Genomic DNA, 15377 nt, shown 5'->3' with positions numbered 1-15377 from the left:
ATTTTGTGGTTCTGTGTAGCTGAAGAAGCTGAAAGTGTGACAAGGTTTCTGAATGAGACCACTGTTCAATGGAGAAACCTATCAGTTGAAGTGAGGAGTGTCAGAAGCATGCTGGAGGAAGTAATCGCCAACTGGGATAAGTACAGTAATACAGTAGCTAGTTTGCAAGCCTGGCTGGAGGATGCTGAAAAGATGCTAGACCAACCAGAACATGCCAAAAAGGTAAGGTCCTACTTGGGTAGTATTTTATATTGCAATAGTGGGCTAGGTATATAGAGTTCTTACAGATAGGGCACTTCTGCCAGTGCGCCATATCTGTATAGCTGGCATATCTTGCAGAGAATGGGGCGTGCAAGTGTCTTTTGTGCGTGCGCCCTATTCTGGTGGAAGGCACATGGCGATAGTCTCACCGGGAGCCGCTCTGATGAGAGCGGCTCCATCTGTGACTATCTCAGTGATTCACAACCTTTTTTAATCACAGTTAAAAATATTGTATTTATATGTCATCTTCAGATTTAATTATGTGGTGAGAGACAAGATTAGCTTCTGTTTGTCCACAAATTTTATGATTGGCAGTCACCAGCACTGGTTTTGCCTATTACAGTGACCATAATTAATTTTACTTGATTCTGGACCACCAACCCAAGGCACCTCTGCAATTTACAGAGGAACCCCAGACTGCAATGGCACACAGGAGAGATGTATTAAGCCCAGTGAAGTGATAAAGTGCCTGGTACTTTATCACTGGCCATTTAGCTCCTAACTGTTAAGTTACAGGCTAGGTTTGAAAACTGTAATTTAGGGGCTGATCAGCCGGTGATAAAGTACCAGACACATTATCAATTCAATGGGCTTAATAAATCTGCCCTTCATTTTAGCAACTACTGGTGTAGCTTATTCTATCAATGTTTCATGTTCTGTTAAGAAAGGCTTTCTGAACGATATTGTGAACAATATTGTCCCATGTGTACACTATGCATTGTTAACGATGCACGTTCCCGCACGTCGGTAGCAACCACTTCCTTCATTCAAGCATGTTTGGATGAGGGAGAACATCGTCAACGACGGCCAGCTGCAGCATGACCATCGTTCCCCTTGCCACCCCCACACCGTCAGCTCTGTCGTGTGCAGCATCGGCAAGTGTGTATACCCCAATGGGTCTCGCCACCACCAATATCGGCGTCGGCGGGATAGGCGTAATGTATACAGCCCTTTAGTTATGTATCTTAATCTAATCACACTGTCACAGTAAAACTATTTGCTTAAAAGCATTTCAATTTAATATAAGAAAAATATTATATTGATTATAATTATCCACTAATATATATTATGTAACCAGTCATCATTGTCCATATATGGAAGTTTATACATTGAAAAATATCTTAGTTGCTTCTAACATTTCAGCTGTTTCAACTATTCAAGATATTATTAGTATCCAGTTGTCATGGGAACACCAACTTGTTACGGATTGGTGAGGGTTAAAATGTAGAATGGATTCCTTTTTATAGTATGCTGTAATTTGAGTTGTATTTGTTGAGCGTGTACATGGCAGTATAATGCGGATTCCCAAGGATCTCCGTTTTCTCAGGACAGGTCTCCTATTTTTACCCAAAATATTTTACTTACAAAATGTATTTTCCAATGAATGAAACTCCTAATATAAGCAAGTACTGTAGGTAGGGCAAATGAAAGGGCCTTTTCTTCGGACATAGATGTGTGTCTGATATGTGTCTGAACCATGGAATTCTGGGTTTAAGAATGCAAGTGCTCTTATCTCATTCTATAAAAATCTGTGTGCAACTGTTGTGTGAATATGTTTGTACTGTACTTAGTAAGTGCCCTTGCTGTACGCTGCTTAGGGAGCCTATGTACGCTGCTTGAGGTTGCACACTTGAGGACAGAAAATCTCACAGAGGCCCAATATTAGTCATGACTGTGCACACTAAGGCAATTCATTTCATTTGCCTATAGTATGCTTTCTGGATGGTGTTTAGATGTTATACCCATGTGGTGCCTGGTTTCCTTCCATGATTCTGTGACGTATTACAAGATGAATTGGCCTCTAATAGTTTGTTAATGAAACCAGATTGAGAGGTTCACAAGCTCAGTAAATTAATTAAACCCGGATGGTGCAGTTCTGTGGAATATGTTGATATTGTAGATAAAAGTTCTTATTCCCACAAAGGCAATCATACTGTAATCTTATTCTGTCATGTCCTTCTCTACCCGCTATACAAGTCCATACAAACTTAAAACATTTGAGTGTGAGTACTCTATGGGGGTGTTTTCAATCTTGGCAGGTATTTCTGACAGGCAGAAGTATTGGCCATTAGTATTCAATCCCGTCCTTTTTTCGGCAGGTGGAAATATTAACCATCAGTATTCAATCCCAGAAGACGACTGAGACTTGCCTGTGCAGATTCGACTAGTTTACAGTTGAATCTGCATTGTCAAAATCAACCACGGGATTTTGGAATCCGCGTCCGTTTTCAAGTATCGCCTATCCACGGATCGAACATTGAATCATGTGAATGTCAATTCGACCTAATCTTGTCGGAAACAGACAATATTTCTGCATGTCGGAAATGTCGGCCAGGATTGAATACCCCCCTGTGGCTTTCTGCTTCCCATTAATGAAATCTGGCATTCACAAATACCATTCTGAAAGGTGTAACCTTCCTGGTTTACCTAAAAATCCTTAGGCTGGGTACATGCTTGCCTTTATATGCTTTATGCAGCTGACGAATGATATATATTGGGTAGACCATTGGCTGAAGTGTACAATCAATATGTCTGTGAACTTCACCATTCACAGATATATGCGTGCTTTGCAGCACAGCACATGCTGATATATTTTGGTACATGTACATTTCTGTATCGTGGGACGTACCAACCACCCCATTTGCTGGATGCAGAAACCGCTGACAATGACATCACTGCTGCTTCTTGTGGCCAGGCATAGGAGACCGCTTATTAGTAATGAGTGTATGTACAATTAATCTGTGAATAACTCTTACAATACAAAATCAATTGGATTGGATGGGACTGCCTGAATCATTTTTAGGTTACTGTATGTACCCATCATTGTGTGTAGTCTATATTGCTGCGATCTCTAATTGTACTAGTTGTATCCTGAATTCTTGAGCATCTTTTGTTTGCACTGTTAAACATCATAAAAGTTGGCCTGACATGTTATCATATGATTTTGTTATTGTTGCACTATACTTTAGTAATTGTACATGTTCTGTATATTAATTATATTCTACCTGGGCCCTTGCCCCAAATCCTTTGGTATCAACCTCTTTTTATTTCACTTAGTTTATAGAATTATTATGCATTTATTTCGTTCGGCAAAACTCATTTCGACCATTTGAGAATGTTGTGTTTGTTCCCTTGACATCTTACACCATCTATTCCTCTTCAGGAGTTCTTTCGCCATTTGCCTCACTTGATCCAACACCACACAGCAATGAATGACTCTGGTAATTTCCTGATCGAGACGAGCGATGACACCGTGTCTAAAGATATCAAGCAACAGCTTCTTCTCCTTAATGGACGATGGAGGGAGCTCTTCATGGAAGTCAAGCATGTATGTTATTTACTTTTCATGATTTGTAAAGTAAAGGGGAAATTATATGTTTGCTACCTAGGATCTAGTCCAGTGTTTACCAATCTCGGTCCTCAAGTCACACTGACAGCCCAGGTTTAAGGATATCTAAATTGAGCACAGATGGTTAAATCAAAATAACGGATATACTAATGTAGCCAATTGTGCTAATTTATGGCAATCCTTACATCTGCTACTATACCTTGAGGACCAATTTTGGGGAACACCATTCCGGAAAAATTTCCTAGGATTTACTTTCCATTCTGGCATTGGGCTGCACTGCTAATGTTCACCTTCTAAACAAAATGTAACAACTGACTTAATGAACAACCAACCAACTTCCATAAGGGAGTAAATAAATGACAAAAAGAGAAATCAGTTCCAGGATGAAATACTGCATCCCTACCCCAACACGCTGTCTTCAATCCTACATTCACAACCAATCACAGAGCTTTGCACATTACTCACAACTGGGTTTAGCTTAGCTTAAACCCTTTTGTAATTGTTTGTTTTCATTTTTAAACATCCATTTTATACAGTACTGTATATAAGAGTTGTTTGTTCCACCCAGAAAGTTATACAGAGACATATTATTCTTTACAAAAACTTCTGGTAACTCTACCAATGACAGTGTTCTATGAAATTGTTCTAGTCCTCTGTTTTCGTGTTTTTCAGTATGCTCGGGAAGATGAATATGAAAGAGCCAAGAAGGAATATGCAGATGGTGTTATAGCTCTAGCAGCATTTGCAGAAGGAGGCAATGAAAGAATCTCCATGCCTTTTGAAGTGTCCTTCTTAAATGTCAAGATGTTTGTGCAAGACTTAGAGGCATGTCTTTTTACATTTCTATAGACATTTTTAGTAGTCAATGTACAAAAGTCATACTTTTTCCGTCATTTTATTTTGCAGAAATATAGTCATATATTTGTATCCTCTAATAATGTAAATGCTCCAGATCCCAATTGTGTGTCATTGGACACAGTTGTAAGTCGCACAAAATATCTAATTCCTGTATGGATATTAAATAGCAGTTGTGTAATGTCTTTTCCAGGATATCAAACAGAAAATGCCTATTATAGAAGCGCAGTATAAGTCAATTACGAGGATGGCACAACTTCTCACAAAGGAATCTCCTCCATCAGAAGCCAATGAGATGTTGGCAGCTGTGTCAAGAATCAAAGATCAACTAAATAAAGTAAGAAGTGTCACAATGTTACATTGATGTACATTGGCATGTAGATGTGTCCTCATACATCTTGCCGCAATACGCCAGGCAGCGGAAGATGTCTGGTGTAAGTGTCCTGTTCAACTCCATTAGAGTTGGGCATTTTTTTGCTGCCTGACCTGCAGGGACAGGTCAGGCAGGGAACAGGGTGAGTGTGTGCGGGAACAGGTCAGGCAGGGGACAGGGTGAGTGTGTGCTGGGACAGGTCAGGCAAGGGAAAATCTGGCAAAACCACCATCCAGGTCAACACACACACCAAAAATAGGAACAGTGTGCACCAAAGGCACACGTCAAAAATTTACACCACAGTGCCTACTACACATTATGCCACACATCATAATGCCTACAACACAATATGCCACACATCGTAATGCCTACTATACATTATGCCACACACTGCAATGCCTACTACAAATTATACCAAACACTGTATTGCCCATTTCACAATAAACCATACGCTATAATTCCCATTTGACATTATGCCAAACGTGTTGCCCATTACACAATATACTACACACCATAATGTCTATTACTTATTATGCTACATAGGTGCTGCTTACCTACATGCTTGTTGCCAGTGGTTGCATGCTCCTTGCCATTGATTTCATGCTCGTTAACAAGGGGGATTAAATGATTGTTGCCATTGTGGATTACATGCTCCTTGCCTGGGGGTTAAATGCTCGTTGTCATGGGGTATTATATGCTTGTTCCCCAGGGGGGATTATATGCTTGTTGCCTACAGGGAGTTTACATTCTTATTACCTGGAGGGATAAATGCTCATTGCCCAGCAGTAAGTGCACAGCGCTGCCGCATCGTCCATTTTCCCGTCCCACTACTGGCTCATGTCACGGATTACAAGCAGTGGGGTAGTTGCTAAATCCCTAGTGGACTAAAGCCAGGCAGGGTCCCATCCATAGGCAGCACACAGCTTCCCCCACCGCAGCTGCGGACCTCCCCTCCTCTCCTGGCCAAGGCACAGAGGAATACATGCAGGCTCACACTCCCAGCCTGGCACAGTTCTGCTAATGTGAGTGAGGGAGGCCAGTTGCAGCCGCCGGAAAAGAGGATGGACTGGTTGCGCCGCACGCCTCTTCATGTTTGGTGGGGGTGAGTTGCCCCCTTGAAACCCTTCCCCTGTTCCTGCACCTCTGGCAAGAAGTGGTCCTTACTGCTTCCTGCTGCAGCCTGCCAGACATGTAGCTCTTGCACAGCCACAAAAACATGTATGACAAGGAGCAGGAACGCTCTCCCTGCCTCCTGCTGCAGCCCGACACTGACAGCTTCTTAATCTGGCAGAGCTGGGGCAGCTGCCTTCATGAAATTAAAAGTAAAAAAAAAGAAATATCATAAAAAACAGGGGGGCACATGCCTGGGTGCCCCCCTGAATCCACCCATGGACGCCACTGCCTAGGACCCAAGAGCCGGAAGACACGCAGCAGCTGGCTAAACACACAGTACACAGCCAGCCAGCATGGAACCAGGGCTCCCGATTGCCACCTCCCACCTCAGTGCAGGCTACTGATTGGTCAGGGACAGACTGACCGTTCTATACAGTGGCTGTCCCAGGAATCCCAGTAATGCAGCGCAGGAGCAAACGCCATCAGGGAGCGCTGTGCATACAGTGCAGTGCAATGGAAAGGGTGGGGGTGGGGGGCTTTGGGCATTGGGCCCCTAGGGCAACTGCCTATCAAGCCCATGTTTAGAGATGGCCCTGGATGTTAGTGCAGTTGGGATAGTTTGACTGTCCCAGAAACTGCTGAACTGGGATTTTCATGCACAAATGTCCCTAGAGTTTACAGAAGATTGTGCACACAACTAAAAACATACAGTGAGTGTTAGTTCTGTGTACCAAATAACATATTGAAGACAGTGGTCAGGGTAGAATGGATGAACTTGTTTATGCGGACACTGTGGAGATTTTAATTGAAATAACTATGCATTACAACAGTAGTATGCATAACAGCATTTCTGAAGCACAGCATATTCACCCTTGAAGTGGTTAGACTACAGCAGCAGAAGATCATCACTCCGGGTTCCGGTCCCATCAACTAGAAACTGAGGCCAGATCCATCGGTCACACGTTTGACCAAAACTGTTTATAATGAAGACTGGAAAAAATGTCACTTGGTCTGATAAATTAAAATTTCTGCAGCAATGTGCAGATATTGGCATAGATAACGCGTGCCAGATGAACTCCCGACAGTCAAGATTCAGATGGTCAGAATACTGACTGATAAAAGCCCGACAGTCAGGATGCGACTTACAGGGTATATTGTCCCTTGTAGGGGTCAGAAGCGAGCCAAGCCTGGAGGTGGCAAATGCAGCAAGACCATAAGGGGCTTCTTGGCACTCGCAAGTATATGCCATTTCAAAATAATTCTATGCAGGGCATAAAGTGGTCATGCAGAGGTGGGGGAACTAATTTCTCTATGCCACCTAATTATCCCCCCTCCCCTCCCCCCATTAGGCAGAGACAGGGCCAGTGGTAGGGTTTTTGGCATCCCCCTGCAAACTAAAATGCTTTTCTATGAGAATTACTGTGCAGGGCCAATGTGGAGGTTAAAATGTTCCACCTCACCATTAGAGGTGTTGGACCTCAGTTCCACCCCGTTCCCATAGGTGCCGATTTATGTTTTTGCTGGTGGGTGCTCAAGCCAAAAATATAGGGGAGTGGCTTCCTGGGAAAGGGGCGTGGCCACAAAATAATACTGATTTATATTACACAGCACAGTTGTCTCCAATATTCAAATTATGGCAACAGTGCCAAATACATAAATGCACACACAGTGCAGGTACAAACTCCCCCCCCCCCCCCACAGTGCCAAATACATAAATGCCCCCACAGTGCCAAATACATAAATGCTTGCACAGTACCTGTGCAAGCGACGAGGGAGGGGGAGTGCAGTGGGACACGGGCGGCTGGGCCGCTGCTGAGCGGGTGGGTGCTCATCAATTTCCGTGGATGCTCGGGCCCTCAAGCACCCACAGAATCGGCACCTATGCCTGTTCCCCCTCACTTTAACCCCCGGTTCTATGTACATGGTCAGCGTATTCCAACAGCCGCCATTGTGTTCATATCTCAATTCAATAGAGCACCTTTGGCATGTTGTGGAATGGAATACAGTATATGACAAATCGGCAGCCAGTGTGATCTAATCAACATAGACGAGGATCTCTAAGCAATATTTCTAGCACCTTAGTGGATCTATGTTGAATCTATGACACAAACCATTCTATCTATTCTGGGCTAAAAGGGAGTACTACCCAGTACTAGAAGAGCGTAATTCATAAAATGGTTCACATTTACAATCAGCTGACACTTTTTATCTCTATTTTCTACAGATTTTGTATCCACTTACTTGTGGCATCGTCACATTTGTTATACTGTACGAATCTTGCCCAAAAGCTTAATCTTTATAAAAAATAACTGCCTTAGTACTTTTTTTATTTAATACATTTTACTGTACAGATGAAGCTGCTAAGGTCAATGCCAAATGTTGGAAAATTAATAAATCAATCAGGGATGATTTCTCATATGAGCTGATTACTGTACCTGCAAAAACTGGGGTTAATCCGAAAGTTCCCCTACCCCTTACGAGTTACTCCTGAGCACAATGCTAAGTTGGTCAGTCTAAGAACAATAAATATTAACTGTACAATTTTGGGCTTTCACATGTTATATTTTTGCCATGTTTGATATTAGGGGCCAAATTTAATATGGAGTGAGAATCAGAAAGTGAGAGATTTTGGGAGAGCTTTCCCATTTTTTTGTTAAAGCGGCAATCATTTACGCTGAAAAAAACAGGTTGATTTTGCCATGTAATTACCTCTTGAAAATATGGGGGAAAATGTATCACTTTCTGGTTCTCACACCCTATTACATTTGGTCTGTCATGCTGTGTATAGGATTTGTCTTTTTTTTTAAAAAACTGATCAATTAAAAAGAAGCCAAACTGTGTGCCAACTGAGCTCACAGAGACAGTGACACTGTACCTCTAATACTTTGATACTTTAGGAGGTATTAACATTTATGTAATCATTTCATTAGATACGAGAGCGATATCCTCCTCTTCTGTATGAATCGCAGCAACTTCTCAGTCCACTTGGAGAATTTGAGAACCAGTTGACCATATTTTATGAGTCTCTTGAGAAACTAAGCGAAATTATCTCAGTGTCGGACATGGATTTACAATCCACTTCTGTTTTTAAGCAAAGGCATCGGGTACGTATAATATAGCCCAGATATAAGGAATGTCATAATGAACAGTAAATAATAAAATCTAGGAAGCACCTTCAATGATATTTTTTGCTATGCTGTGTTAAGCATCTGCAATGTATTTTTAGTTAATGGATTACCACAATTAATTTATTAAAAACATAATTAGTTTATTTTTCCTTTATCATTTGCATGATTTGTATAGACACAATTATACTGTGGAATTATATATACACAGAAAATACAGTTACAGTCAATTATAACATATAAAACATAAATGTATAACAAAAAAATCTGAGGATGCCGCTGAGAAGTGATAGGCGGACAAACGCGTAATTGAGTTTTTTTCACTCATCTCCATGTGAGGAGAAATCCAACTTCCCCTGAATTTTTCCTCAAAAACTGAGGAATTGCCTGCTGGCTAGAGAGTGCTCCTCCGGACCGCCTGTTTAACCATCCAGCCTCACCATGGGAGGCTACCACTAAAAATCGGAAGTGGCACAAAGATTTATACAGGTGACAATATAAGGTCTGTAGTCCACTGTCGTTTTCTATACTAAATATTGAAGAGACTATCAGGAGTCTGAGACTGTGATTTATTTTACAGAGGAACATTGTTTAAAATCAAAGTAAGAAGCTTTATATCAGGCATGTCCAACGTTGGCCCTCCAGATGTTGTGAAACTACACATCCCAGCATGCTTTGCCACAGTTTTGCTATTAGAGAATACTAAGACTATTGCAAAGCATGCTGGGATGTATAGTTTCAAAACATCTGGAGGGCCAACGTTGGACATGCCTGCTTTATATCATCCAGCCTCTAAAAAAAGCCTCATCTGAATTTTACATATAATATATTTACTGCAAATATATTAAATTGCGGATCATCAAGCAGCTCACTATTATTCCAGTTTTTATTTATTTATTATGTATTGATTGATTGTATGTGCATCTTATGAAATTCTTTTTTATGTTTTTTTTTTTAATTTTTATGTTTATTGACTGTAACTGTATTCTGTGTGTATATATAATTCCATAGTATAATGTGTCTATACAAATCATGCAACTGATAAAGGAAAAATAAACTAATTATGTATTTAATAAATTAATTGTGGTAATCCATTAAATATTTCGACCATACAGCTCTTTTTTTAAAGAATTGTACACTAAGTCCTATGGTCCCAGTGTATTATAATTCTTTTTTACACAACATATAATTCTTTTTGGAAGGTACAATCTCTTCTTTTTAAGAGCTGCAGTCTGGATAAAGTGAGGTAATATACTATACCAGCACTAGTATAGTAGATTAGATAGTGTTTTATATTTAGATAGTGTTTTAGATATATAAGAGAGTGTTTTATATTTTTAGCTATAATCAACTATTATGCTCAACATATCCATTAGCCTTTCAAAACATATTCAATAGGTAGGCGTCAACCAATACTACAGTAGTTGATGGACTACAAAATAGCAAATATATAGATATGAAGGATATACAATTAAACACAGCTCATACTTCAAAAGTCTCAGGTTAATAAATTACAAGGAAATCAAAAGATTTGATGGAAGTCATTCAGCCACATTAGTTGGTCAACTTGAGTTTATTGTAATCATATACTGTAAATGTATTTTTCCCCATATTGTAGGATCTATTAACGTATCAAGAGAGTTGTAAAAAGGCATTGGTCACAATTGAGAAGAATGGCCAAGCCATCTACAAAGCGTTGACTTTAAGTAAATCGTTGCACCATTTCGACCAGTCAGGTCTCCAGAAGAAAATCTCAGATGCACAGTCTGCATTTCAGGTGATTTGCAGCGCATGGCTACATTTCTGACTTTCTCAACTATGTATTTTCAGATTTATATTTCTTTGGTTGTCCATTTTCTAGGGTTTTTTCTACCCTGTACAAATTTCTCATCTTTCAATCTCCACGTACAGTACTACATCGGTTGTCATGAGTATCTTTGAGACACAGTGCAGAACATAAAGCAATAAGAGAACGTTCCTAAAACACTTGTGGGAAGCTGCCTAGAAAATGAACTGTCCTTCCTATTAAAGAATTGCTTATACAAACATTGTGTGCCTCCGGTCAATTGTCTTTATATTTTTGCACTTTTTTAAACTAGTTTGTTGAATGTTTTATGCCATGGTATCTTTAAAATACCTTATGTTTTTTTTTTGTTTTTTTTTTTATATCTGTCTTTTATTATTGTATCTGTTTAAATAATGCTCTGAATTTTAGTTGGATTTAATAAATACTATTACAGACTAGCGAATCGAGGTAAGTCCACTAGTGGCAATTATATGAGTGTATGCAAAGTACATATGTAGACCAAGGGGGAGATGTGTCAAGCCTTGGAAAGAGATACAGTGAAGAAGTTGTGCAAAGTAACCAATCAGATTTGAATTGTCATTTATTTGGTACAGTTCTTGAAATGACAGACACAGATTGGATTAATTGTTTAAAGTCTCCACTTTATCTCTCTCCACGGTTTGGTACACATACCCTTTAATTAGGATTAGAAATTAAATGCTAATAATTTTTTTAAAATGTTGGAAAGAAGCCGATTTTGCCCATTTTTTATTTGCATTTGCAGATTTGCATTTAATATATTTTTTTATATATTTGTTTTGGTGAGCAAATAGACTTATTTATGTGCTCACTATTGCATATGCATTAGGAATGAGTCAGATCAGTTTTACAGCTTTGCTTAGCTCTTGCATTTTTGTTAGTGGTTGCACCTGAATGTAGACATGCTACTACATATTATTCTCACACTTAGGGGGGGATGCTTTAACATCCGCGACCCCTTACCACCCCTTACCACCCCCTATCGCCGACTACCGCATTCATAATTATCGCATATGCTGTAACATATGCGATAATATGGCAAACGACAGCTCTTGCGTTAAGAGCTGTCCTTTGCGGTGAGGCAGCAGGTCCCATCAGGACTTGGCGGCTCCCCCCTCCCTCCCTTACCCGGCTGCTGGCTGCTGCTGCTGCGGGGGGGCTGGCTCTCCTCCTCCCTGCACCCGGAAGAGGATCAGTGCAGGGAGGAGGAGTTCACAGGTCCGGGCATCACAGCTCTGTGCTGCCCGGACACAGGTGAGGGGGCGATGTGGGGCAGCGGGGGCCCGTGCGGGGCGGCGGTGAGTCGGTGCAGGGCAGCGATAATGGTGTTTTTACCACATTTTTAGCTTAGAGAATCTCCCCCTAAGCTGGAAGTAATAAACATGGACTACAACCCTTGCTGTCCTAATCCCGATACACTTCTCCTATATTCAGATGTTGATCAACCTACACTCTTCAATTACTAAGTAAATGCAATATATACTTTTACTAATCTAGTTGGCGTTCAGATCAATATGTTTTCATTCTGTATAATTTTGCTCAAAAATAATGTCACTGGGCAGAAAACACTCTTCTATCACAGAGTAATCAGGGGCAGCCATACTGTTGGTGAGTAATGTCCTTTATTATAAATAAAGTCGCCATGTCAGCAATTGGGATGCTGGTGGTCGAAATACCAGTGCCGTAATCCCGACTGGTGGCCACAGCACCGTCTTTGAGAGCTAAACATCGCTGGAGATTTCGCATCCCAATTGTAAGTATTCCAGGGCAGTTTATGTTTAGGCTACGGCAGCAGGAGGGTTAGGTTTAGACACTAGGGGGTTATTAGGGTTGGGGGGGGGGTAGGGCTAGGTTGCTGGGAGGGAATGTTAGGGTTAGATTAGCCACTAAAAAGGGGGGTGGGTTAGGTTTAGGCAGAAAGGGGGGAGGGTTTGGATTAGACTGCAGGGGGGGGGGGGGGGGTTGTTAGGGTCAGGCAGTAGGTAGGGATGCCACTGTTGCTCTTTTGACCAACATCAGGACCATTGGGATTGCGTACATGTTCCCTTTCTTAGAACCAGCATCCTCACACAAGAAACTTTTTTCAAATTGAATAAGAATACATGAAAATAACATGTTTATGTTGCTCAGCAAATGCATTTATCTAATTAAATTTACAAAAGCTTCTGCTTAATGAAACTTTATACATACACATTTTTGTGCCTTGGCTTAATAAAAGACTGTTAAAAAGAGAGGCAACAAGTTGAAGTAATAGAAGAGGAATGCCTGTTATTCTCAGATGTTTTTATTTAGTGGTGGAGTTAAAATGACCTTACAGTATGTTATAAGTATAATACAGTGGTTCTCAAACTGCGGGTTCTGACCCTAAAGTTGGTCATGACCATCTCAGCATGATGACCGCTGATTACTCAGTCAGTGATCGAAGGAGTCTGAAAAATCAGTTGAATTGCCTGGTACTTCAGACTCCTCACATCACTGACTTACAGAACTGGGGAGTCAACATCAGGCAGCTCTGCCTCTTTACACTGCTGCCACCAGCAGGCTGCACTCCAAGCTCCCTCATCTACAAGCAAATATCCATAGGGGGCACAAGACTGAAGGCAAGGATTTAAGTGATATCAGTCACTTCACTTCTGTTTTGTGCCTTTATAATGCTGCTGTGCGTGTGCGGTCTACTGACTACACATGTGTGGTGCCCATTCTGTGGTTACTTGCTGGAGTCTTGTAAAATTGATTTTACTGTCTGATGGGGTCCAAGAGTAAAATGTGTGATAGTCAGTAAGGCAGTAATTACCCAGTGTAAAATGTAGTAGTCCTAGGCATATTTTAAAGCTCTCTTCTTTAATGTGCTGTATATTTTCTGTGAGGAAATATTTAGAGTAGTATGAGTTCTAGTAAACTAAATCCTTAGCACCATGTTAAATTGAGTGATAAAAAAAATAATAATGGGGTCCCGAAGCACTAACGTGGCATAAAAATAGTTACAACATTTTTAACCCTTTGAGTGGATCAAAGATCAAGAATCAAACTTTGGGGAGGGATAAAGTTGATAGACCAATCAGCTTCTGTCATTTTGCAGCCTGTGGACCAAATGTATTAAGCCATAACAAGTGATAATGTTATGTGCGATAAAGAGTGAAAAAGGACCAGCCAATCAGCTCCCAACTGCCATGTTAGACGCTGAGTTTAACCCTTTGAGTGCCAAGTGAATTTGTCAAAAAAGGTGTGAAAATTGCCAAGCATCATAATGACCTGTAATGTTTAACTTATATAGGAAATCTACTCTCTTTTTACAAAATATTTTTTATTTGAATGTATATAACAAATGTGGCATTTTTAGTGGATAATTTGAACATCTCACAGAGATATTGGCACTCAAAGGGATAAGAAAATATTATACTGTCAATAGGTTCCTTTGGTGGTATCAAAATGAAACTAATTTTGAAAGAAAAGATTTAAATCACAATAAAAAAAACACCTAAATATAACAAAATCAATATAAACTACAATGTACGGAATTTGGCTTATTTCCCATACTAAAGACGTTTCTGACTGTTTCCGTATGGCCTATTATTTCTTCATTGTGTTTTCAAGGATTTGGCAACATAATGTACACCAAATTCTCTGCTACAATAATACAGGTATTACTTACAGTAGATGAGATTACATCCTAAGTAATTAATCTATTATCAAGTAAATAGCACCACTTACATAAACAGTATGTAACTGCTGCTAATATATTCTGTGCCTTCAACTTCATAAACAATAGGTTATGATATTGTTTTATCTAACAATACATAAAGACATTATGGAACCTACAATAAGCTGAAAAGCTAAAGAAGAATCTTCATAGGATGTACTGAGCAAGGTTCTTATATGCAAGCTGCACTATTACTGCTGTGTGTTATTTAACATGTTGTATGGTCTGTTAAAAAGAAAAATAGATGTATCTGATTGATCGGTTTGTGTTATTAGACTAAATATTATTTTGTCAACGTAACCCTCATGCCTTGTTCTGCACTGTGTATCAGGAGTTTATATGTGTGTTGTTTACATGTTTATTAGAATGTAAGGTACTTGTGTCCCACTATACTGTATAAGTGTTATGTATCAGTATTTGCATATACTCCGGAAGAATCTGTATGTTCTTGTTTATGCCTTGCTAAATTTGTCACCTTTGCATTTGTTATTTTACCAACTAGCAATCAATGAATCAGCCGCAATTTGCATCAGAGAATAAAACTAATTACACAGGCATTCAAAAACGGTGCCCAGTTTAGCTCATTCAGAAATAAAAATATCAAATGAATGTTTTGATCCAATCAGATATGTATTCTGTCCTCCATTCATTTGGATTTTCAAGATTTGCAAAAATGTTGAAACAAATAATCTACTTACCTTTGGTTCAGTAAACCTACAAAAAAATATCTTCTATAAATCAAGTACAGGTTGAGTATCCCTTATCCAAAATGCTCT

The 15377-nt window shown here is 40.0% G+C and overlaps 1 protein-coding gene across 1 annotated transcript in view; it reads left to right on the top strand.

Moving 5' to 3' along the window:
- Positions 1-15377, top strand: part of SYNE1 (spectrin repeat containing nuclear envelope protein 1) — a 503588-nt gene that overhangs the window by 214869 nt on the left and 273342 nt on the right. Inside the window, 6 exon segments of the mRNA XM_083176202.1 lie at positions 20-222; positions 3425-3589; positions 4283-4435; positions 4659-4802; positions 8882-9055; positions 10695-10853. Of these exon segments, the coding sequence (XP_083032328.1) occupies positions 20-222; positions 3425-3589; positions 4283-4435; positions 4659-4802; positions 8882-9055; positions 10695-10853 (998 nt within the window).

The sequence above is a fragment of the Crinia signifera genome, chromosome 3, assembly GCF_055691185.1.
Source record: "Crinia signifera chromosome 3, ASM5569118v1, whole genome shotgun sequence".
In the NCBI taxonomy this organism is placed as follows: Eukaryota; Metazoa; Chordata; class Amphibia; order Anura; family Myobatrachidae; genus Crinia; species Crinia signifera.
Note: the sequence above shows the minus strand (reverse complement) of the source record. Positions and strands in the feature narration are given on the sequence as shown.